The sequence below is a fragment of the Garra rufa genome, chromosome 1 (assembly GCF_049309525.1).
Source record: "Garra rufa chromosome 1, GarRuf1.0, whole genome shotgun sequence".
In the NCBI taxonomy this organism is placed as follows: domain Eukaryota; kingdom Metazoa; phylum Chordata; class Actinopteri; order Cypriniformes; family Cyprinidae; genus Garra; species Garra rufa.
The window spans coordinates 35,855,069-35,878,302 of NC_133361.1; the positions used below are offsets into that span (position 1 = coordinate 35,855,069).

The 23,234-nt window shown below is 38.7% G+C and overlaps 1 protein-coding gene across 2 annotated transcripts in view; it reads left to right on the forward strand.

Moving 5' to 3' along the window:
* The window catches only part of rab11fip4a (RAB11 family interacting protein 4 (class II) a), a 70,563-nt gene extending 61,977 nt beyond the window's left edge, over positions 1–8,586 (forward strand). For both annotated transcript variants that reach the window (XM_073839430.1, XM_073839438.1), the window contains 8 exons: positions 914–1,013; positions 1,207–1,310; positions 1,869–2,009; positions 2,118–2,199; positions 2,826–2,963; positions 3,058–3,213; positions 5,082–5,225; positions 5,606–8,586. In XM_073839430.1, coding sequence (XP_073695531.1) covers positions 914–1,013; positions 1,207–1,310; positions 1,869–2,009; positions 2,118–2,199; positions 2,826–2,963; positions 3,058–3,213; positions 5,082–5,225; positions 5,606–5,722 — 982 coding nt within the window. In that variant the 3' untranslated portion in view covers positions 5,723–8,586. The remainder of the gene's footprint in view (positions 1–913; positions 1,014–1,206; positions 1,311–1,868; positions 2,010–2,117; positions 2,200–2,825; positions 2,964–3,057; positions 3,214–5,081; positions 5,226–5,605) is intronic.
* The last annotated feature ends 14,648 nt before the right edge of the window (positions 8,587–23,234 follow it).

Genomic DNA, 23,234 nt, shown 5'->3' on the forward strand with positions numbered 1-23,234 from the left:
CAAAAGTCTTGGCCTGCTGCCATTCCTGAGCAAGCTCTGCACTGGTGGCACTCCGATCCCGCAGCTGAATCCTCTTTAGGAGACCATCCTGGCGCTTGCTGGACTTTCTTGGACGCCCCGAAGCCTTCTTAACAAGAATTGAACCTCTTTCCTTGAAGTTCTTGATATAAATTGTTGATTTAGGTGCATTCTTAGCAGCCACAACATCCTTGCCTGTGAAGCCATTTTTATGCAACGCAATGATGGCTGCACGCGTTTCTTTGCAGGTCACCATGGTTAACAATGGAAGAACAATGATTTCAAGCATCACCCTCCTTTTGACATGTCAAGTCTGCCATTCTAACCCAATCAGCCTGACATAATGATCTCTAGTCTTGTGCTCGTCAACATTCTCACCTGAGTTAACAAGACGATTACTGAAATGATCTCAGCAGGTCCTTTAATGACAGCAATGAAATGCAGTGGAAAGTTTTTTTTCGGGAATTAGTTAATTTTCATGGCAAAGAAGGACTATGCAATTCATCTGATCACTCTTCATAACATTCTGGAGTATATGCAAATTGCTATTATAAAAACTTAAGCAGCAACTTTTCCAATTTCCAGTATTTATGTAATTCTCAAAACTTTTGGCCACGACTGTACATACACCATGTTGTTACTGTCACATGATCTCACTGCACTGCCATTTATAAATCCTCCCCCATGGCCTCATGGTATAGTAAAGTGTCCATCGAATGCACACTTCAGAATTCACTTTTTGCTTTTCGTCTTTCAAATATGAATTCAAAATTTCTTACATACTTTTTTGTATTCGATTTTGGATGCAGTGTAAGTCACTAACTGGTTAGACAGAAGAATGATTAGTAACTTTAGTTCCATTTTGTGATTCTCTGTTTCTCTGTGTGTCCCACAGTCAGCTCTTCCACCACAGTAACTTCAGCAGCAGTCAGGGCAGCACAGAGGACCTGTTCAGAGACAGCATCGACTCCTGTGACATTGACATCACTGAGAAGGTCCTTGAAGTATAATAATCTGCTCACTGAAGACCATGTTTATTGTTTAGGCTTAATGCATAAAATTCAAATAATGTTTTAGATATACTTCATAAGGCCACTAAAATAATGCTGTTTTCCTGTGCATGTGATTCAGAAACGTTGTCTATAATAAAGGTCTATAATAATGAATTCTTCTGTATTTCCATTGCAGGTGAGTTATTTGGAAAAGAAGATAACAGAGCTTGAGAACGACAGTCTGGCGAATGGAGATCTGAAATCTAAACTTAAACAGGAAAACACACAACTAGTTCACAGGTAAAGAGATCTGACTATTAGTTGGGTGATTTATTATTTATTACTTTATTCGTAATTATACTTCTCTTCCAAAGTTTAGGGTCAATAGGACTTGTTTGGAAACAAATTAACATTTTTCATTTAGCAAGAATTAATGTAATTGATCTAGAAATACAGTAAAGACATTTATAATGTTATAAAATGCTGTTCTTTTTAATTTTCTATTCATCAGTCCTTCCGCGTCAGTTTCCACAAAAAATATGGAGGAATAACTATTTTCAACATTAATAATAATAATATTAATAATAATTGTTAATAAATGTTTCTTGAGCAGCAAATCAGCATATTAGAATGATTTCTGAAGAATCATGTGACACTGAAACTTAGAGTAATGATGCTGAAAATTCAGCTTTCCCATCACAGGAATAAATTACATTTTAAATTGTAATGATATTTCACAATATTAATGTTTATACTCTATTACTCTTTTGATCACATAAATGCAGCCTTGGTGAGCATAAGAGATGTATGTATAGAGTATGTAGTATATGTTTTCTTATGTCTATTTGTGTCCATCAGGGTACATGAGCTGGAGGAGCAGATCAAAGATCAGGAGACGCGTGCAGAGCAATGTTTAGAGGAGGAGCTAAAGAGACACAGAGAGGCCTATAGTAAGATGGAGAGAGACAAGAGTACTGAGATTGAACTGCTTAGTAACAGGTATCTAGTCTTCTGTCAGACACAAAAGCACAAAAACATTTATATGAAACATGGAGGTCTCAAGACCTTAAAACATGCTACTTTATAATGGAGGATTTCTTCCCACAGGGTTCAGCAGCTGGAAGAGGAGAATGCAGAGATGAAAGTGAACGTGTGCAGACTCAAGTCTCAAACTGAGAAACTGGACCAGGTCAGATATGCGTCAAATCCCTTGACCATCGCCATACATCAGCTTTACAATTAAAAGACCAATTTCTTTCTCTCTTGCACTAAAACACTCACTGACACATGTTCACACACCTATTTTCACACTATCACTTCTGACCTCACTGAAGCGTCTTTTGACACATTTCAGGAGGCAGTGAAATCCCTGGAGCTTGTCAGTGTTAACAGCACACTGTTTCATGATGTTTGCATTAGCTAGTGTAATGAGTGTGAAAGCTTCTGCCTGCATGACATTAGCAGCCCCGTATTTAGACGCAGGGTCTGTGAGGCTTTGATCTCTGAGATGGAATGAAACATTGTTGAGCAACTGCACAACTTGATGCTGTAGCATTTCCATAAAGCTAAAAACTAGGTCACTGTCTGATACAGCTAAAAAATTAAAGGTCCTCTTGTGGACTAGACTGAAAAATGCATTTTTAATTTTCAAATCAGCTAAAGAAGCTATATTTAGGGTGAAATTGTTGGCAGATTTTATTATTGATTTGAAATTCAGTGAAACATTAAATACAGAGGTGACACAACGGTAAAATAAACAGCTGCATGAAGTCCAAAATGCTCACTGTGTATATTTGTATTTATATTTGTGCACAGGAGAAGCAACGCATGACAGATAAACTGGAAGATACAAGCTTGCGTTTGAAGGATGAGATGGATCTGTATAGGAAAATGATGGATAAACTTTGGCAGAACAGACATGAGTTTCAGAAGGAGCGAGAGGCCATGCAGGAGGTAAGCACAGTGTCATTTTTATTGCAGATTACAGTTATACACATACAGAAGCATAAATCTCCAGACCTCTCACACAATTAACATGTGCTTGTAGCTGATTGAGGACTTGCGGCGTGAACTGGAGCACCTACAACTTTTTAAACTGGAGACTGAGAAGCCCGGCCGAGGCCGTAGCGCCGCAGGGCTGTCCGAGTACAATGCCAAGACTCGAGAGATTGAACTGGAGCATGAAGTAAAACGGCTTAAGCAGGTACAGTGGAAAGATATTGCCGTGCTTATTGTGCTGTCTGTTATAAAATTATAATTTAAAAATTATAATTATGGGATTAAATGTTTTAATCACAAATAGCAATTTGAAAAAAAAAAAAAAAACCTCTTAGATAATTAGAAGTATTCATATTTATTAGAGAATTTTCTGTGACTTTCTAGGTCTGGAAATCACACTTTTAAAATTTCCAAGGCCATGGGAATCCTGGTTCTTGAGAAAAAATAAGAGTTGTCAAAAGAACAAATTAAAATAGGAAATATGCCTTGATTTTAGCTGTTTTAGCTTATTTTACTTGTTTTGTCTTATTTGAAATCATATTAAGCCATTTTGTGGCTCCCTTGGAAGTGTGCTGAGGCCCCCTAGTGAGAACCACTGGTCTATATTATATATACAGCTGAGGTCAAAAGTTTACATACATCTTGGAGAATTTGCGAAAGTTCATTATTTTAGCAAAATAAGAGGGATCATACAAAATGCATGTTATTTTTTTCTTTACTACTGACCTGAATAAGATATTTCACATAAAATATATTTACATAAAGTCCACAAGAGAAAATAATAGCTGAATTCATGAAAATGACCCTGTTCAAAAATTTACATACACTTGATTCTTAATACTGAGTGGTTACCTGAATGATCTACAGCTGTTTTTTAGTGACAGTTGTTCATGAGTCAATTTTTTGTCCTGAATAGTTAAACTGCCCGCTGTTCTTCAGAAAAATCCTTCAGGTCCCACAAATTCTTTGGTTTTTCAGCATTTTTGTGTATTTGAACCCTTTCCAACTATGACTGTATGATTTTGAGATCCATCTTTTCAACTGAGGACAACTGAGGGACTCATATGCAACTATTACAAAAGTTCAAACACTCACTGTTGCTGAAGGAAAAACAACAAGAGTCGGGGGGTGAAAACTTTGAATTTGAAGATCAGGGTACATTTAACTTATTTTGTCTTCTGGGAAAAATGTAATTATCTTTTGTAGCTTTTGAAGGGCAGCACTAAATTAAAAAAAAATTTTATTTTGGCAAAATAAGAAAATGTACACATATTCATTCTGTTCAAAAGTTTTCACCCCTGGCTCTTAATGCATAGTTTTTGAACCTTCTGTAATAGTTGCATATGAGTCCCTCAGTTGTCCTCAGTGTGAAAAGATGGATCTCCAAATAACTTGTGGGACATGAAAGATTTTTCTGAAGAACAGCGGGCAGTTTAACTGTTCAGGAAAAACAAGGGACTCATGAACAACTATCACTAAACAACAACAACAAAAACAGATGTGGATCATTCAGGTAACAACACAGTATTAAGAAGTATATACATTTTTATAAATTCAACTATTAATTTCTCTTGTGGACTATATGTAAACATCTTTTATGTGAATTATTTTATTCAGGTCAGTACTAAATAAAAAATAACATGCATTTTGTATGATCCCTCTTATTTGGGTAAAATAAATAACATTTTGCAGATTCGCTAAGATGTATGTAAACCTTTGACCTCAACACTGTAAAAAAAACAACTTAGGTCAACTTAAAACAATTTGTTACCTTGCTGCCTTAAATTTTTAAGTTCAGTCAACTTAAAAAAGTTTAGTCAGCTTGAAATGACAAGTTGCACAATTTAGATATTTGAGTTGATTCAGCTTAAAATTTTAAGGCAGCTGGGTAACTTGCCCAGCTTTTAAGTTTAACAAACCAATTTTTTTGTTAACTGAACTTAAAATTTTAAGGCAGCAGGGTAACAAATTATTTTAAGTTGACTCTTTTTTTTTTTTACAGTGTGTATGTATACTGTATACCTCCTTGCATTCAGTATGGTTTGCAAACTGATGTGTTTAATTCTCTAACAGGAAAACCATAAACTCAGAGACCAGAACGATGATCTGAATGGACAGATTCTCAGCCTCAGCCTATACGAGGCCAAAAACCTGTTTGCTTGCCACACCAAGGCCCAGTCGCTGGCAGCAGAGATAGACAATGCCTCCAGAGATGAGGTGAGAACAACATTCACAGACACCTACAGAACACTGAACCTCACAAAATAGCTATACCTGGTCCCGTTGAGGGATAGCATATTAGTCCCCATTCACAGTGTATTATAGGTGATGTTTTTGTAGAGTGGATTTAAAAAAAAAATTGCCTTTTTACTTTGTAGACAGCCCAGTTTTTTTTAAAGAATCACTCCTTCAAGTAGCCTACAATTGACCACTGAATGGTACCGTAATATATAGTTTTTGTATGATTTGTTGGCATTTTGCATTTACGTTAAAAACATTAGCAGATGTTCTAATCCATAGGAACCTACAAAATGTCCTTTAGCCTTACATGTAAGCCATTTTTGTCACTCATTTGATCAACCTCTCCATCCTTCCAGCTTGTTGAAGCTTTGAAAGAACAAGAGGAGATCAACTTCCGTTTAAGGCAGTACATGGACAAGATCATCCTGGCTATCCTCGACCACAACCCCTCCATTTTAGAGATCAAGCATTAGGCTCCTGAGCTGAAAGCAAATAGAGGACTCACACTCGGCAGAGAGCTCCCCCTTCAGGCCGGGGGTGTGAAATGCACCGCCTCTGCCCCCCTCACACCAAGTCATCATGTATTTACAGAGCAAGTTGCTGTCGAAATGATCGTGTCTCTCATGTGCTCTCTCTCACACACGTGGGTCACGGTTTCCATCACTGCTCATGTCATCACGCTGTGCGTTTAGGCTGTAGAAATGACAAAAACAAGTGATGAAACTGGAATCTAGAGTAGAAGTGTACTTTCGCTCTCAGTTATATATATATATATACACACTACCTCTGAGTATGTACAACTCAGTGTTGTATTCTACACAAGAGTAGAATTATATAAAATATCACACGATCACACCGTATAGTAGAGCTATACATGCGCCCTATGGCATGTGGGGTTTATTAATATTATTTGAACATGTTTGCCTATGAAGTCTTAACAATCCAGCACTGAATCAACAGACAGCAATAGAAAGACATGACTGTATAATAACTATAATCAGCAGTTAAGAGGACTTCTTGTGAATGTTCTCTGCCAACATACGTTGTGGTCGGATGTGAAAATAATAATATAATCATGTCACTGCTGTTAATGGCTGAAATTATCATACAGCTTCTATCTAACAGGTCTGTGCTGACCAACAGCGTCTTTTGACAGAGGGGTCACATGTAGAGAAGCACAAGTGAACAATGTGAGTACAAATGACACAGTTGTACATTATAGTATATACATATAGAAAGAAAAGTCTATAGAAAATGTGAAAAAGAAAGTTTATTTTTCTTAGAATCTGAGTTTGGATGAAATACTCCACTGAAGTTTCAAAAAAGAGGCGGATGTTATACATAATGAGTGAGAGGTAAATGATTATGACTTAATAAAATCTTCTTGTTTAACAAGAACTACAAAACCCCAAAAATGATGGCCATAGTACAGTCTGGTTTAAATGTTAAAGGGATAGTTCACCCAGAAATAGGCGTTCCAAACCTGTAAGACCTTTGTTCATCTTCAGAACCGAATAAGTTATTTTTAATAAAGTCCAAAAGCTTTCTGACCCTGCATAGACCACAACGCAACTGACACATTCAAGGCCCAAAAAGGTAGTAAGGACATCATTAAAATAGTCCATGTGACATCAGTGGTTCAACCTTAATTTTATGAAGCTATGAGAATACGCAGAGTCAGAAAGCACTTGGATTTCATCAAACATATTTTAATTTGTTTTCTGAAGATGAACAAAGGTCCTACGGGTTTGGAATGACGGGAGGGTGAGTAATTACTGACAGAATTTTTATTTTTGGGTGAACTGTCCCTTTAAGATCATGGTCAGTGTCAAACTATATGTAATATATGCAAATCCAATGATATATACACACACACACACAATTCCAAAGGTTGAGGTCATAAGATTTTTTTAAACAAATGTAATAAGCAAGGTTGCTTTAAATTGATCAAAAAGGACAGTAAAGACATTTATGTTACATTTATGTTACAAAAGATTTATATTTCAAGTAAATGCTGCTCTTTTGAACTTTCTATTTATCAGTCCTGAAGAAATGTAGTATATTTCCAAAAAAATATGACATGTTACTTGAGCAGCAAATCAGCATATTGATTTCTGAAAGATCATGTGACACTGAAGACTGGAGTAATGATGCTTTACCATCACAGGAATACATTTTAACTGTATTTTTGATCAAATAACTGCAGCCTTGATGAGAGACTTCTTTCAAAAACATAAAAAGCTTATTAAGTAGGCTAAATAATTTCTTGATATTGTACATCAGTGTCATGGGTATAGAAAGCTGCACATTGAACTGTACATCCCATGAATGTATCACCATGTCCCTCACAGTATTCTGTATCCCCATATTTGCATTTTCCAGATTTAGCTGGTCAGATACTATGTGATTCATTATTTTAAATTCTTGTGTAGTTTTGGAAAAGGAGCCAATACTGCTACATGCTCGATTGTCACAAACTAGTTTTGCTTTGTTGCACAAATTGTACTGAATCTGTTTCTTTGCATGGTCTTAACCTCTTTCTGTTTGTGCCCTTTATTTGGAATGTAACGATTAATGTTTCGGTTGTTTCAATAACTATTAATCTGGTTATAGAGGAGCTTTTATATCTTTCTGTTCTTTTTGTGTTGTAGCATTTTTCACTCATTGTAAATGTTGTACAGAAACTAGTTAATATTTGTATTGATGTGCCACTCATCAACCTTAACGAATAAAGGAAAGGCTGTCTTTTATACAGTTTTATGAGAAACGACAAGTTAGACAAGCTACTAGATAATGTATAAATCATTTGTAATCGTTGAAATGAAGTGACGCCGCACTTTACTCATCAGTGCTGATGTTACAGACAAGACTCGTTCTTCATTGTCAATCTAAAGAAAGGTAATGTGATTTCAAACAGTGAGTTGTGAAGAAACACTTATATTAAAACCTTTATGTTTCATATAATTTCTGGATGACCAAACCCTGACCCATTCCCAGCAACAATGTCATTTTTGCACATTTTGAAGAGTTGTGCTGTGTCTGTGTCCACTGTTACAGGTTAGACGTAACACAGTTTGACAATTTTCTGTGGGTCATGGTTTTCGCAACCTTTTTTCTGTTGTTGTTTACGCCTTTTTTGTTGTTATAGAAAAAGGTAGACCTTTCTTTTGTCCAGTGTGTGGGTATGTAACTAGATTACTATTACTCATTTATATTTACACAAGTACTGTAGGAAAGGACAAATGAAAACAGCTTTCAGAAAATCCAATAATAGTTTAAAAGCCTCAAGAGTTATGACAAATTTGAAATGTACAATAAATGACTTGTTTTGGCATGACTTGAATTGACAAGAGTATTGATTTTTTTTTTTTTTTTTTTTGTCTTCTCCATCTGTTTTGGACACATGAACAGATCGATTTTAATTTGGAAACAACTTTGCCTGCTTCAGTAAACACAAAATGCAACTTTGTCTTCATCTAGTGGACAAAGACTGTAACATCATAGGAGGCCAGGATTAGTGGCCAAGGGCCCAATGGGCCCCAAGCTATGGAAGCCCATTTCTGCCACTGAATTAAAAAAAAAGAATAGTAAATGTGACTTTTTATCTCATAATTTAGATTTTTTTTTCATCACAATTCTGACTTTTTTTGTAAGATACAAACTTGAAATTGCAAGTTATAAAGTCCAAATTTGAGGTGGTAAAAAAAAAAAAAAGATAATTCTCAGAATTGCAAGTTTATATCTCACAGTTCTGACTTAATAACTTGCAATTGCCAGTTTATGTTACGCAATTCTGTGAAAAATTGCAAGCTTATATCTTACAATTCTGAGAAAAAAGTCAGAATTGCAAGTTTGTATGACGCAATTCTGAAAAAAAGTCAGAATTGCAAGTTTTTTATCATGCAATTCTGAGAAAAAATTCAGAATTTCGAGTTTATACCTTACAATTCTGAGAAAAAAGTCAAAATCGCGAGTATTCTAAGAAACAAATTACAACGGCAAGATTATATCTTACAATTCTGAGAAAAAGTCTTAAATGTGAGTTTGCATCACGCAATTCTGAGAAAAAAGGTCAGAATTGCGAGATCATATCTCAATTCTGAGAAAAAAGTAAGAATTGTGAATTTGTTTCACTCAATTATGAGAAAATAAATTAGAATTGTGAGATTATATCTTACAATTCAGAGAAAAAAAGTCTTAAATGCGAGTTTGTATCACAATTCCGGAAAAAAAAAGTCAGAATTACAGGTTTTTATCCTGAAATTCTAAGAAAAATGTCAGAATTGCTAGTTTATATCTCACAATTTTGGAAAAAAGTCAGAACTGTGAGTTTATATTTCAATTCTGAGAAAAAATGTCAGAACTGCAAGTTTATATCTTACAATTCTGAGAGAAAAAAGTCAGAATTGCGAGTTTATATCTCACAATTTTGAGAAAAGAAGTCAGAACTGCAAGTTTATATCTCACAATTCTAAGAAAAAAGTCAGAATTGCTAGTTTATATCTCACAATTCAAAGAAAAAAGTCAGAAATGTGAGTTTGTATCACGCAATTCTAAGAAAAAAGTCAGAATTGCTAGTTTATATCTCACAATTCTGAGAAAAAAAGTCAGAATTGCGAGTTTGTATCACAAGTCTGAGTAAAAAGTCAGAACTGCAAGTTTATATCTTACAATTCTGAAAAAAAAGTTAGAACTGCAAGTTTATATCACACAATTCTAAGAAAAAAGTCAGAACTGCGGGTTTTTATCACACAATTCTGAGAAAAAAGTCAGAATTGCAAGATAAAAAGTCGCAATTACCTTTTATTATTTATTATTCAGCTTCCATACCAAGTGAGACCCGGCCTGGTACAGTTCTTTTATTTAGGATAGATGTGAAAAAAAAAAAAAAAAGAAAAGAAAAAAGAAACAATAAAATATATTTTTTGAGGATGGTGAATCTAGGAGGAATTAATAAAATATAAAAATTAATTTAGTATTGATTTAGTAAGGTTCTTTTTGGCATAGCTCCATGAAGAACCTGCACAAAGGTTTTTAAAGTGGAAAAAGTTACAAAAAATGAAAAATGTTCATAACACCCTGAAAGGTTCTTTAGAGAACCAAAAATAGTTTTTCCATCACATAACTACAAAATTTCTATTTTAAACATTTTAGACAGTGTAGCTGAATCCAATTTGAAAAGCAAGAATTTTATATTTTAGTTTCCCTCAGAATCTTCAAGTCCCACTTATTCCACCTATGAGATCTAACAGCAGTTTGCAACAAAAGTACCAAACTAAAACCAACCAAATTTGGATTCATCAAAACATGTTGTGAGGTCAGAGAGGGCTATAAAAAAATACAAGCCTACAACTCACCACAGTATCATGTTTATTTGGGCAGAAATGGCACCGACACAGTGTTTACAGCAGATGATTTAAATATAACTTCCCTAAAATAAGTAAATATGTAGCTGAGTTCAGGTGGGAAAGTTACACACTGGTCTGGAAATTCTGGGAATGACAAGGATGTCTGGTTGTTCTCATTTGCAGACCTTACAGCTTTCATTCATAACGCAGGTACTTTCAGTAAGAGATTACATGAAATGTAACCAAAACATTATTGAATGGAGAGCTAAGATCTGTTATGACTTAAAGTAATTTACAGTATGTCACATATGAATCTAGTTTACACCAACATTCTTCAACGTCCTCTTGAATAATCCGCCAGGGGGTGCTACGGAGTTTCCTAAACATTTTAACCTACTACTGAATTGAAACGAATGAACTGTGGTGCTTTTTTACATTTCTATGACTGAAACAGAGAAATATTCACAACACAACACAACTAATAAATCCATCAACAAGCGAAGATTACCTTCAGGTACCATTTAGTCGTTTTTTGGTGTGTAATTAATTAAAGTGCAATGCTAGTTTTCCAACAGCTCGATGTGTGTTCATGCCACAGACCTTCAGAGCGCTATCATGGGCCTTTAATTGGACCAGATAATAGTCACATGACAAACTCACATGTAGCCTATGTGTACACGTCTCATGGTATCTGCACTTCACTTGGCATTCCCAGCATAAAGTATTTGTATTCGAGCAATATCCTCATTCTTCACATTGCCGAGGCTCTGATAAGCCAGTCACCTCCCGCACAATTCTCATTAGACACATCCAACAGGAATGCGCTCTTCAAAAATGACTTACATGTGTTTTATCACAGCTGTCCAAACAAAAAACCTCCAGACCCTCTCCTGAACTGACTAAACGCCTCTTTTGTCTCCGGTTTTGAGTTTTTAAAAGGATATATTTAGATTTTTGATCAACGTTAAAAATGGTTGTGCTGCTTAAAGGAGTAGTTCACTTCCAGAACAACAATTTACAGATAGTGTCACCCCCTTGTCATTCAAGATGTTCATGTCTTTCTTTCTTCAGTCGTAAAGAAATAGTTTTTTTTTTTTTTGAGGAAAACATTTTAGCATTTCTTTCCATATAATGGACTTCTATGGTGCCCCTGAGTTTGAACTTCCAAAATGCAGTTTAAATGCAGCTTCAAAGGGCTCTAAACAATCCCAGCCGTGGAAGAATGATCTTATCTAGCGAAACGATCGGTTATTAAAATAAATAAATAAATACAATTACACTTTTTAACCTCAAACGCTTGTCTAGCTCTGCATGTATTCTGGTTCATGACAGTTAGGTTATGTCGAAAACTGCTATCGGAATTTTCTCCGCCAACTTTAAAATCATCCTACATCTCTGTTTCACCTTTTTTTGTAAAGGGCGTTTGACCTTCCTTGTATGTTCACTTTGTAAATACTGAATTGGTACATCTGCACCGATGTAGGACGATTTTGAAGTTGGAGGAGTTTCAACATAGGCCTACCCCTAACTGTACTGAACACAGAGGTTAAAAAGTATATAAATTGTATTTTTATTTTTAGAAAATAACTGATCATTTCACTAGATACGACCCTTCTTCCTCAGCTAGCATCATTTAGAGCCCTCTTGAAAATGCATTTTGGAAGTTCAAACTCAGGGACACCATAGGAGTTCATTATACACTGCAGAAATGCTTTTCTTACGTAGATTTTTTGTCTTGTTTCCAGCCAAAATATCTAAAAATTCTTAAATCAAGAAGGATTTTCTAGACGAGTAAAAATCATTGTCTTGTTTTCAGGGGAAAAAAAAACAAGTCAAAATTAAGTGTGTTTTTGCTTGAAACAAGCAAAATAATCTGCCAATGGGGTAAGAAAAATAATCTTGTTTTCTGTTTAAAATAAAAGATTTTTTCTTACCCCATTGGCAAATTATTTAGCTTGTTCTAAGAAAAAAATCACTTAATTTTGGCTTGTTTTTTTTGAAAACAAGAAAATAATTTTTACACGTCTTGATTTAAGAATTTTCAGATATTTTGGCTGGAAACAGGCCAAAAAAAAAAACGTAAGAAAAGAATTTTTTGCAGTGTATGGAGAGAAATTTTTAAAATGTTTTCCTCAAAAAACATAATTTCCTTATGACTGAAGAAAGAAAGACATGAACATCTTGGATGACAAGAGGGTGAGTACATTATCTGTAAATTTTTGTTCTGAACGTGAACTACTCCTTTACTATTTTTGTGGAAACCGTGATCATTTTTACAGGATTCTTTGATGGATATAAAGTTCAAAAGAACAGCATTTATTTGAACTAGGAATCTTTTGTAGCATTACTGTCATTATTTGATCAAAATAATGAATCCTTGCTCAAACTAACTGTGTCTCTCACTATATATATTTGAGAGTAAACTGGTATATATATAAACTGTGATTGAATCTTAGGCGTTACTTTCAGGACTGAGCCAAACTGAGTGGTAGTTTTGGAAATAGCTTGTTGACTATTGTTTAACATTAGCCTGTGTGGTCCGATGATCTCAGCAGATTTTTATTAAAGATCATGACATAATTTTTTCTTTGCAAGACCATGCAACAATGAAACCAGGATTCTGCTTTAAGGAAATAAATAGGGTCAATTCTGAAGTTGACTTCAAGCTATTAGCCCTATATGTTGTAAATGACCTGTCAATGTTGCCGTAGCCCACAGCTGTTTCACTCCCACACCAGACCTCAGAGTCTCTACTCGCCTGTCATGGTGTGTGCTACATTACCTCTCTGCTAGGGGAATGTAGCGCTTTATTTGGGCCAGGCACGGCTGCTCCTCATGATTGAGCACTGCAAGGTGTGAATGACCTCCTTCTCACAAGAGCAGGGAGGACGTAAGAGAGGAGCCCAAAGTACAGGGGTCTGTCCCACTTTCACGCTTTGCTCGGATCTCCTTTTAGGATGGGCCGTCTTGGACTTTAGCCAGAGTCTTCGAATCACAGCTGAGAGTTACTTTATAGTCTGCTGGGATAGATAAACAGTGCTGACCTGATCCAACACTCATAAAGCATGTTAGCTTGGAACGTTAATCAGATCCGTAAGATCAGATAAGATCTGTTTAGACTCTGAAAATGATCCAAGATCAGATTTAGACCGATTTTATTTAGTTTTGTTAGTAACAAGCCATTTGTCTCCTACTTTTCTTTACAGCCGATACAAGTTTATGACTTGCTAGATATATGTAATGAAGTGGTTTCAATTCTGACAGTGATAAATCACCCAAAAAGACAATTTTGTCATCATTTACTCACCCTCATGTCAGTCCAAACCAGTGTTATTTTAGTATAACTGAGATACTATTATAGTTTTTATTACTGTGTTTACCTTTTTACCATGTTTTTTTAAGTGCTAATTTTAGTACAAATCAAAATAAAACAAGAAAAGTTGTAAAAAACAAAAAAATTGTATTCTGTCTTATTTCAGTTGTTTATAGTTAAAGTTAAAAAATAGTTTTTATGCTTTTAGTTTTAGATTTAGTTAACTATATTAACCAAACCTGTATGATTTTCTGCATTTGTTAAAAAACAAAACAAAAATAAAAAAGATTCGGTTTGGAAAGACATGAGGGGTGAACTATCCCTTTAAATTCCCGTTGTCCATACTGAGTGCTTTTCTCACAGGGTGCTGTTAAGGGGACTCACAAACCTCCCTCCCAGTAAAATTGATTACCTGCGTGTTAATTGCTGTTCTCTTCGTGATGTCTGCCCTCTGGCCATAAAAAGATCACTGTTCTCCCACGCGTCCAGCGGGTCATCTTCACTTAGGTGTTTTGAGGGAAATTATCTTTAGTGAGATTTCCCTTTGTGTTTCTTAGGGGAAAAATCAATTTGAAGGCCTCCCACATAGTAAAACTAGTAACAGGAGGACAAAGGATGCACTGTAAGATAATTCCTGCATATGTAAGGGCCTATTGAATGTAAAGAAAAATAAAAAAATTACCTGCCATGTTGTTTAAAAAGTCAGTGAGAATAGTTTTCAGTAGGCCACGTGGATTTCATGCTGTTTTCATTCAATTTGCTGTGTTTGCTCTTTGCTTTATAAAGAGACAGTTAATCTAGAAATGAAAATTCTGTCATCATTTATTTATCCTTCTAGCCTGGGTGTCCCCATGCTGCCTTCCGCGCAGCGAGATTTTATTCACGCTGGAAGGCAGCATGGAAACCATGGACCAAATTTTCACCTCAGATAGGGAACCAATCACAGAACGGGGAGGGAGCAGCAAGACGATGACGACTTCTATGCGACTCACCGAAGCAGTTTGTTTATAACTATGGATCCAGCATGGCAGCAAGTTATCATTCGATGCAGCCGTTCACATGTCGCGCCTAAAAACGCTAGGCGCGTCGCTTTCTCCTTTCCATACCGCTCTATAGCTTGCGCATGGAAAACGCGAGCGCGTCACAACCGCGTCGCTTCCATTATGCGCGCACATACCGCGCGTCTACATTAGAAATAACGAACTTTAGCTCGCAAAAGACGCGACATGTGAACGGCCCCTTAGATAGTGTTCTAAGTAGTTTAGAACGCAAGTTTATTTTGAAAAAAGAGCAACTTTTGGCGTTAAACCATCGCTCTGTATACGTCATCCGGTATGATTGAAACGATAAGCCTTTTTCACAAAAATCGGAAATTACGTCAGCGCAGGGTAAAGTCAGTTCCGCTACAGGTCTGCGCCTATTATATTAATATGCTCTTGTCTCAAATAATGCCTTTTACATTTTCTGTTTTAAATTTAAATCACTACATACACTCATAAATCTGGCAGTCAACTTGATCTCATTTACACACGAAATTGTATTTCAGATAACATTGTAGTCAAACCCCTACACATCTCTGACCACTTCTTCATTACCCTTAACCTACATCTTGCTACTTGTGCTCCCCCAACACCTCTACCTGTTACTTTTAGACGAAACCTATGCTCTCTCTCACCCTCCCACCTTTCTTCCTTAGTATCTTCCTCCCTTCCCTCTCCAACCCACTTCTCATCCCTGGATACTAATGCAGCAACCGACACCTTGTGCTCCACTCTAACCTCTTGTCTAGACGATATATGCCCTCTCTCCTCCAGGCCAGCACGGGCTGCTCCTTCAAACCCTTGGTTATCTGATGTTCTCCGAGAGCATCGGTCCAAACTTAGGGCAGCCGAGAGAAAATGGCACAAATCTCAGGATCCATCTGACCTGAGTATGTATCGGTCTCTGCTCTCATCCTTCTCTTCCCAAGTACATACTGCCAAATCTTCATACTTCCACAACAAGATCAACAATGCTCCGGATGCACGCGACCTTTTCAAAACTTTTAATTCACTGCTTTGCCCCCCTCCACCACCTCCCACCACTTCTATAACAGCTGATGATTTCGCCACATTCTTCATAGACAAAACTACATCTATCAGTAATAAGTTCTCAGCTCCACACACACAGGAACTACAGTTGACCACACCCACGGCTGAAACTCCCCTCTTCTCCTTCTGTCCTTACTCTGAGGCAGAAGTAGCCAAACTACTCCTCTCCAGCCATCCGACGACATGTCTTTTAGATCCTATCCCCTCACACCTTCTCCAAGAAATTTCTCCCACAATCCTACCGGCGCTCACACACATCATCAACACATCTCTTCTCACAGGCACTTTCCCCACTACGTTTAAGCAGGCCCGGGTAACCCCACTGCTCAAAAAACCTACACTGAACACTTCACTCATCGACAACTACAGACCTGTCTCTCTCCTTCCATTCATAGCAAAAACACTGGAAAGAGCCATTTTCAACCAGCTTTCTTTATTTCTCTCACAGAACAATCTATTGGATGCTAACCAGTCAGGGTTCAGGAGTGGCCATTCAACTGAGACTGCTCTACTGTCTGTCACTGAAGCCTTGCGGACTGCTAAAGCTGATTCCAAATCATCAGTACTCATTTTGCTGGATCTATCTGCAGCTTTTGACACGGTGAATCACCAGATCCTCCTGTCTACCCTCTCATCGTTGGGCATCACAGGGACTTCACTTTGCTGGTTCGAATCCTACCTCTCTGGTAGGTCTTTCAGAGTGGCCTGGGGAGGGGAGGTATCCAAAACTCATCAACTGGTCACTGGGGTTCCTCAGGGATCAGTTCTTGGACCCCTCCTCTTCTCCATATATACCACATCTCTGGGCCCCATCATACAGGCGCATGGCTTCTCCTACCATTGCTATGCTGATGACACACAGCTCTATCTTTCATTCAAACCAGATGATCCATCAGTAGCTGCACGGATCTCAGGCTGCCTGGCGGATATCTCTGCATGGATGAAGGAACACCATCTACAGCTCAATCTAGCAAAGACTGAACTCCTCATCTTTCCTGCCACTCCATCTTTACAACATGACTTCTCCATCCAGTTAGGTTCATCAACAATTACCCCATCGACTTCAGCCAGAAATATGGGTGTAATCTTTGACGACCAATTGACCTTTAAAGATTACATTGCTAAAACTGCTAGATCTTGCAGGTTTGCATTGCACAACATCAGAAAGATCAGGCCCTTCCTAACAGAGCATGCTACACAACTCCTTGTCCAGGCCCTGATCATTTCCAGGCTGGACTACTGCAATGCTCTTTTAGCCGGTCTTCCAGCATGTACAATCAGACCTCTACAAATGATTCAGAATGCAGCAGCACGACTGGTCTTCAATGAGCCCAAAAAGGCCCATGTCACACCTCTCTTCATATCTCTGCACTGGCTACCGGTTACAGCACGCATCAAATTCAAGGCACTGATGCTGGCATATAGGACAGTCACCGGCTCATCACCTGCTTACCTCCATTCACTACTACGAATCTACACTCCCTCCAGAAGTCTGAGATCCTCTAGTGAAAGACGCCTCATTGTACCACCACAGAGAGGTATTAAATCACTGTCCAGAACATTCTCGTTCAACGTTCCTGCCTGGTGGAATGATCTTCCCACCCCTATCCGGAATTCAGTCTCCTTAACAGCTTTCAAGCGACTGCTGAAAACCCATCTTTTTCGACACTATGTGACACTATAAAAAAATAAAAATAAAAAATTTCTCCTCTCTTTCTTGATCTTCCCCTTCTAGCCTGCACTCTTCTAACAACGCCTGATATATGGTATTTTTGAGCACTTCCTATGTTGATCTGCCTCCTTAGGATGAATCACTTGTTGTATTCCCACTTGTTAGTCGCTTTGGATAAAAGCGTCTGCTAAATGAATAAATGTAAATGTAAATGTAAATAATGCTTTGCCTGGAAATGACCTTTTTTTTTTTTATCATGTTGTCAAAACACTCATGTGCAATAGCAAGGGTGTTGGTATTGCGTTGATATGGTTTCCTATGCAATGACGTTAGCCAATCATAACAGTAGCCGATTACTGAGAAGCCTTAAAGGGATCATCAGAAGCCCATTTTCCACAAGGTGATTCTTTAGGGTCTTAATGAGAAGTCTATAACATACTTTGGTTAAAATTTCTCAATGGTAGTGTAAAAAACACTCTTTTTACCTTGTCAAAAGCAGCCCTTTTTAGAGTGAGCTATTCTGTTGCATGTTCCTTTAAATGCTAATGAGGTCTGCTCGCCCCGCCCCTCTCTGCAGTGGGATGACGAGTTGTAATGTTTACTTTACAAATTTAGTCGCGTTTAGCGGCAAAACTTGCTAACTAGCACATTATTAAGAAAGGCCATTTGCAAAGATGCATAAAAAAAAACCTTATACTCACTTCTGCTGTGGGTGAAGGTGCATCACGAATGATTCGCAGGAACATAGACACATATGTAGATCAGGATTGGCGCTTTCCTTTCAAAAACGAAAGTTATGTTAATCCTCTGCGTCTTCAGCGGCTCAGATGTCGGGAGTAAATGATCAACAACAGAACACCTAAATAACTCAGTTAGAGACACAATGGTGATCAGAGTCTGACTGTTTCAGCTCGGTGAGGGCGGGTCTAAGGTAAGGCGCTCATGTAAATCAACTATTGTGGGAGTGGCCTCTGTCAGTGTGCCGTCACACAGACAAGAAGCTAAGGATGACCTGATTTTAAAAAGGGGATTTTACTTTCAAAGATTTAAAAAAATACCACTGGGTGGATTTTTATAATTGTAGGGTGGTTGTGTACACAAACTGCCAACACACATTAATGTTCAAACATGTAAAAGTGAGTTTTGCATCCGATGACCCCTTTAAAGGACCAGCCCCTTAAACCAGATTGTTTTAGACAAAGGGCCAAATTGAGGGTTGAAAAAACCATGTTTACACATATTTATATATTTTATTTTATTTTATTTTTTGTGCAAAAAACTTTAGTAACATTATAGATAAACCTCAAGGAACATATTAAAATAATAAAAAGAAAATCCATGTTATGACCACTTTAAAAAATTTATGTACATTTATATGTGTATTTCTAAAACAAAGTCTGAGGGAGACAGCAGATTTGACATATTTCTCTATTTTGACCAACATAATCAATCTCTTGCCACTTTCATAAAGTCATTGAAACACTATCATAGACAAATTGCTATTTGAGCAAATGAAAATGCAAAAAATAAATATTTCTATCATGACAACTCTAAAGATTTAGCATGTATTTGGTCTTGGCGGAATAGATCTGCTGAATTGCTGCTGCTGTTGGTTATTGCTGTAGTTGTAGATTATTGCTGCTGCTGCAAGTACAGGAACTAGCTACTGCCAACACATATGCTGATACAGTGCTGTGAGTATTTAAGACATACTGCTGCTGCACAAGTAGCATATATAACAACCCATAGCAGATCTATACAGGTGGAGCTGGGGAGGTTCTGTTCACCACTATTATAATGTCCATACAATGATACAATAAAAGCCAATGTTGTTGGCCCCAGCATCCTTAGACAAAGACAAAGATCTTCTTTCATGTTCTGAAGAAAAAAGAAATGCATTTGTCTTTGGAACAACAGGGTGAGTTAATGTAGATTGAATGTTTATTTTGGGGGTAAACTGTTCCTTTAAGTAGTTTAGTTTTCTTGGCCTGCAATGCAGTATGAATGACACAGCATCAAGGGACTTTATGTACGGTAGTCTCTTTAAAACTGAACATGTGAAATCTTTACCGTCATATGGTGTTAATTACAACATTACTTGGCAGAAGTCATTGAGGTCTGCATTAAGAACAACATGAGCTGCAGAAGATAAAGACAAATCTAGTGCGACTCTGGATCCCAAATGACACTTTGTGAAAAAAAAAAAAAAACTTTTGGAGAGCATGGAGTGTGTGACTCAGAGTGTGTGTGTATGTGTGTGTGCTGTAAAGGGGAACTCCGATCTGTCCAGGCATGCCTCCAGCACTCTCTCTTTCCCATATAATGACTCATAGAAACGTGCTGTTTAAAGTAGGGGAATTCTGCCCTGGTCTGGCTGCCTGGCACATCGGGGGCTAATGTGAGACAATGGCTTGTGGAAAGCTAATGCATAAAAGCACTAGCCGACGAGAGTCTTAACCAGTCCCGCTGCAGTGTTTTTGGCGTATCGTACTGGAATGTCATTTGGCAATAATCTGTTTGTCAGTCTAAACGCAGAGCAGAAACAGATTCCAGCTTGGCATTTCAGGTTCTGTGTAACTGATGGAAAAACAGATTGCAGTGTTGAGAAATTTTCGATGTTCTGGCTTTGCCAAACCCACCAATGGGGAGCAGACTTAAACTGTTGCTGGGCAACTGTGCCGGTCCTGCCTGGAAAGAGTGCCAAGCTGTGCGTGGAGCCATGTGGGTCGTGTTATAGTCCTGGCATTCCTCTTCATCTAGCTCATCTACTGCCACCAAGCCTAAGAAGATCACAAGGTTGTGGACTTCTCCTGAGATGGCACCCATGCTTGGGTGATGACATACCGGCGTGTCTCCGGGTCTAAGTGACTCTTGAATGTCTTTTGACACATGTAATGACCCCAAGCTGTCTATTCAATCTGAAGTATTTAATCTGATTAATATGCATAGCTAATTCAGTCATACTAGACAGTGTGCCTGGAGCAACTTTATGTGGGCGCAGATGGAAACTGAAGAGGATTATGATACTTTGAGCAGTATCTGTTAGCACTCCCATTCATCAAAATGAATGGACAGAGAAACTTGCATGGAGAAGTCGGTTTCACACTTTAAAGAGCCCTCCAAAAAAATACTATAATAGAATGGGCGTGTAGAAAGATGGTTTTTATCTGCAAGCTGGGGCTGACTAGAGCAGGCTAACCAGCTTAAACCAGCCTTGGTGGGAAAAAACTATTTGAAAGTAATTTTACCAAGCACACTCAATGTAGGACTTAAAATACTAGCTCTTGGTAATTTGAACTGGCTTGGTAACAGGGCTTGCAGTGGCCTATGTTTTCAACCACAGAAAACAGTCATCACATGTAAATTTCAGGTATGAGTTTGGTATGAGGAGAGCAAATGTTTGGAGGTGCTGAAAAACTGCTGTGGCTTACGGTTTTGAAAGGAAGAATAATGTCACCGTGAAGAGATTGTTGACTCTAGATTTGAGCTGCTTCCTGAAAATCCAGGAAGATCTCAGAATGCATTCTTCCATGAAGGAAGCCATGCTAAAAAAAAAAAAAAAAAAAAAAAAAAAAAATTGCCTGATGTCACACCCTCTGCACGTTCCCTCAGCCCCAATCACCACGATCCTCCACCAACCAGCCAATCACCACCACAGCACACCCGTGAACCATCACCAGAATACTAATCACCGTCACCTGCACCAGCAATCACCACACCCTTTATATACCTACCTCTGCCACTCACTCATCGGCTGGTATCGAAGTTGCATGGATGCTTCTCTGTGGATCTTCTCTCCCTCCTGTTGTCTCTCCTGTGCTCCTCGTGGATTCTTCCGATGTTCTCCTGTGCTCCTCGTGGATTGCTCTGATGTTCTCCTGTGATACACGTTAATCGTGTTAAAGGGAAGTGACTATTGCTAACGCTATGATCCTTATGAACTTGAACTCACCTGTTGTGTTTGTTTGAAGATTTGACCACAGAGACCTTATTTCACCCGATTGCACGTGTGTTGTACTGTGCACGTTTGTTAATAAATACCTTGAAAGATACTCACCTTCTCCCTTTGTGTGTGGTCGTGACAGGATACCAGCCCAAAAGTAATAACACACCACGTCACTCATGGAGGCGAGCGCCGCTATCACAGAAGATACCCCCGACTCCTTTTCGGATATGGTAAACGTCCTTCGTCAATCTCTACCGGCTGCTCCAACGACGATTTCCAACACGCCCCTCTCTCGCCCCATGAACTATTCCGGAGACCCGGGTGGTTGCAATGGTTTCCTCCTGCAATGTTCCCTCTATATCGAAGCCAACGCACACCAGTTTCCAAACGAAAGTTCTAAAATATATTTTATGATTTCCCTCCTCACTGGGCAGGCACTTCAATGGGCGGATGCACTCTGGAATTCACGGAGCGATGCATTAATCTCCTATAATGCTTTCGTTGCCCACTTCAAGGACGTGTTTGGAGCTGCTCTCACTCCCCTTTCCGTGCACGACGAACTGATTACTCTGAATCAAGGTACGTCCAATATTCATGATTACACCCTGCGCTTCCGCTCTCTAGCGGCCACCAGTGGTTGGAACCAAGTCGCTCTCCTAGCAGCCTACCGTAAGGGGCTTAAACCCCAGATCCGCAAGCATATGGTCATTTACGATGACGACGTACCGCTGGAAACCTTTATTAAGAAGGCAGTAGGCATTTCTCAACATCTCTCAGCGTGTCCTTCTACGAAGTCTGTACCCAGCTTCCCTCCACTCCGAACATCGTCACCCCAACGAGATGCGGAAGAGCCTATGATTACTGACTCCTATCGCCTGGATCCCGCGGAGAGGAAACGACGAATTAATAATCGTCTATGCCTATATTGTGGAGAAGCCTCTCACTTCATCAGTGCCTGTCCAGTCCGCCCGCCTCGTCCAATGGTGAGTACCGTATCTATTACTCCGGCCATGTCTCTCTTACCCCATATTACCGCTGAACTAATAGTAAACTCTCGCACTCTCCCCATCTATGTGCTCGTGGATTCCGGAGCGGCTGGCAATTTTGTTTCATCACACTTCATTGCTAAACATCGAATTCCCACCGTTCAAAATGAGGTCACCTACCAAATTACCACAATCCAAAACTCACCATTGGGCGATGGTAAGATATCTCGCCGGACCAGAAAAGTGACCCTCGTCTCCCAACACAACCACCGGGAACATCTGACCCTCCTAGTACTCCCGCGAGCCAACGTGGATGTCATCCTGGGCAGACCATGGCTCATTAAGCACCAACCCCGCATAGATTGGAGCACAGGAGAGGTCCTGGAGTGGGGCGCAACGTGTGAGGACCACGGCTACCATCCTTCCTCGTCAGATACAGAGTCTCCATACCGTCCTATCCCTCTGCACGCCACCACCATAGAGAGCCCTGCCACTCAATCCGCCACCGCCATTCCCCCCGTCTATCAGTCTTTCACCGATGTCTTCAGCAAGGAACGGGCCACACAACTACCACCGCACCGGCCCTGGGACTGTAGTATCGACCTGCTGCCAGGCGCCAAACTACCCCAC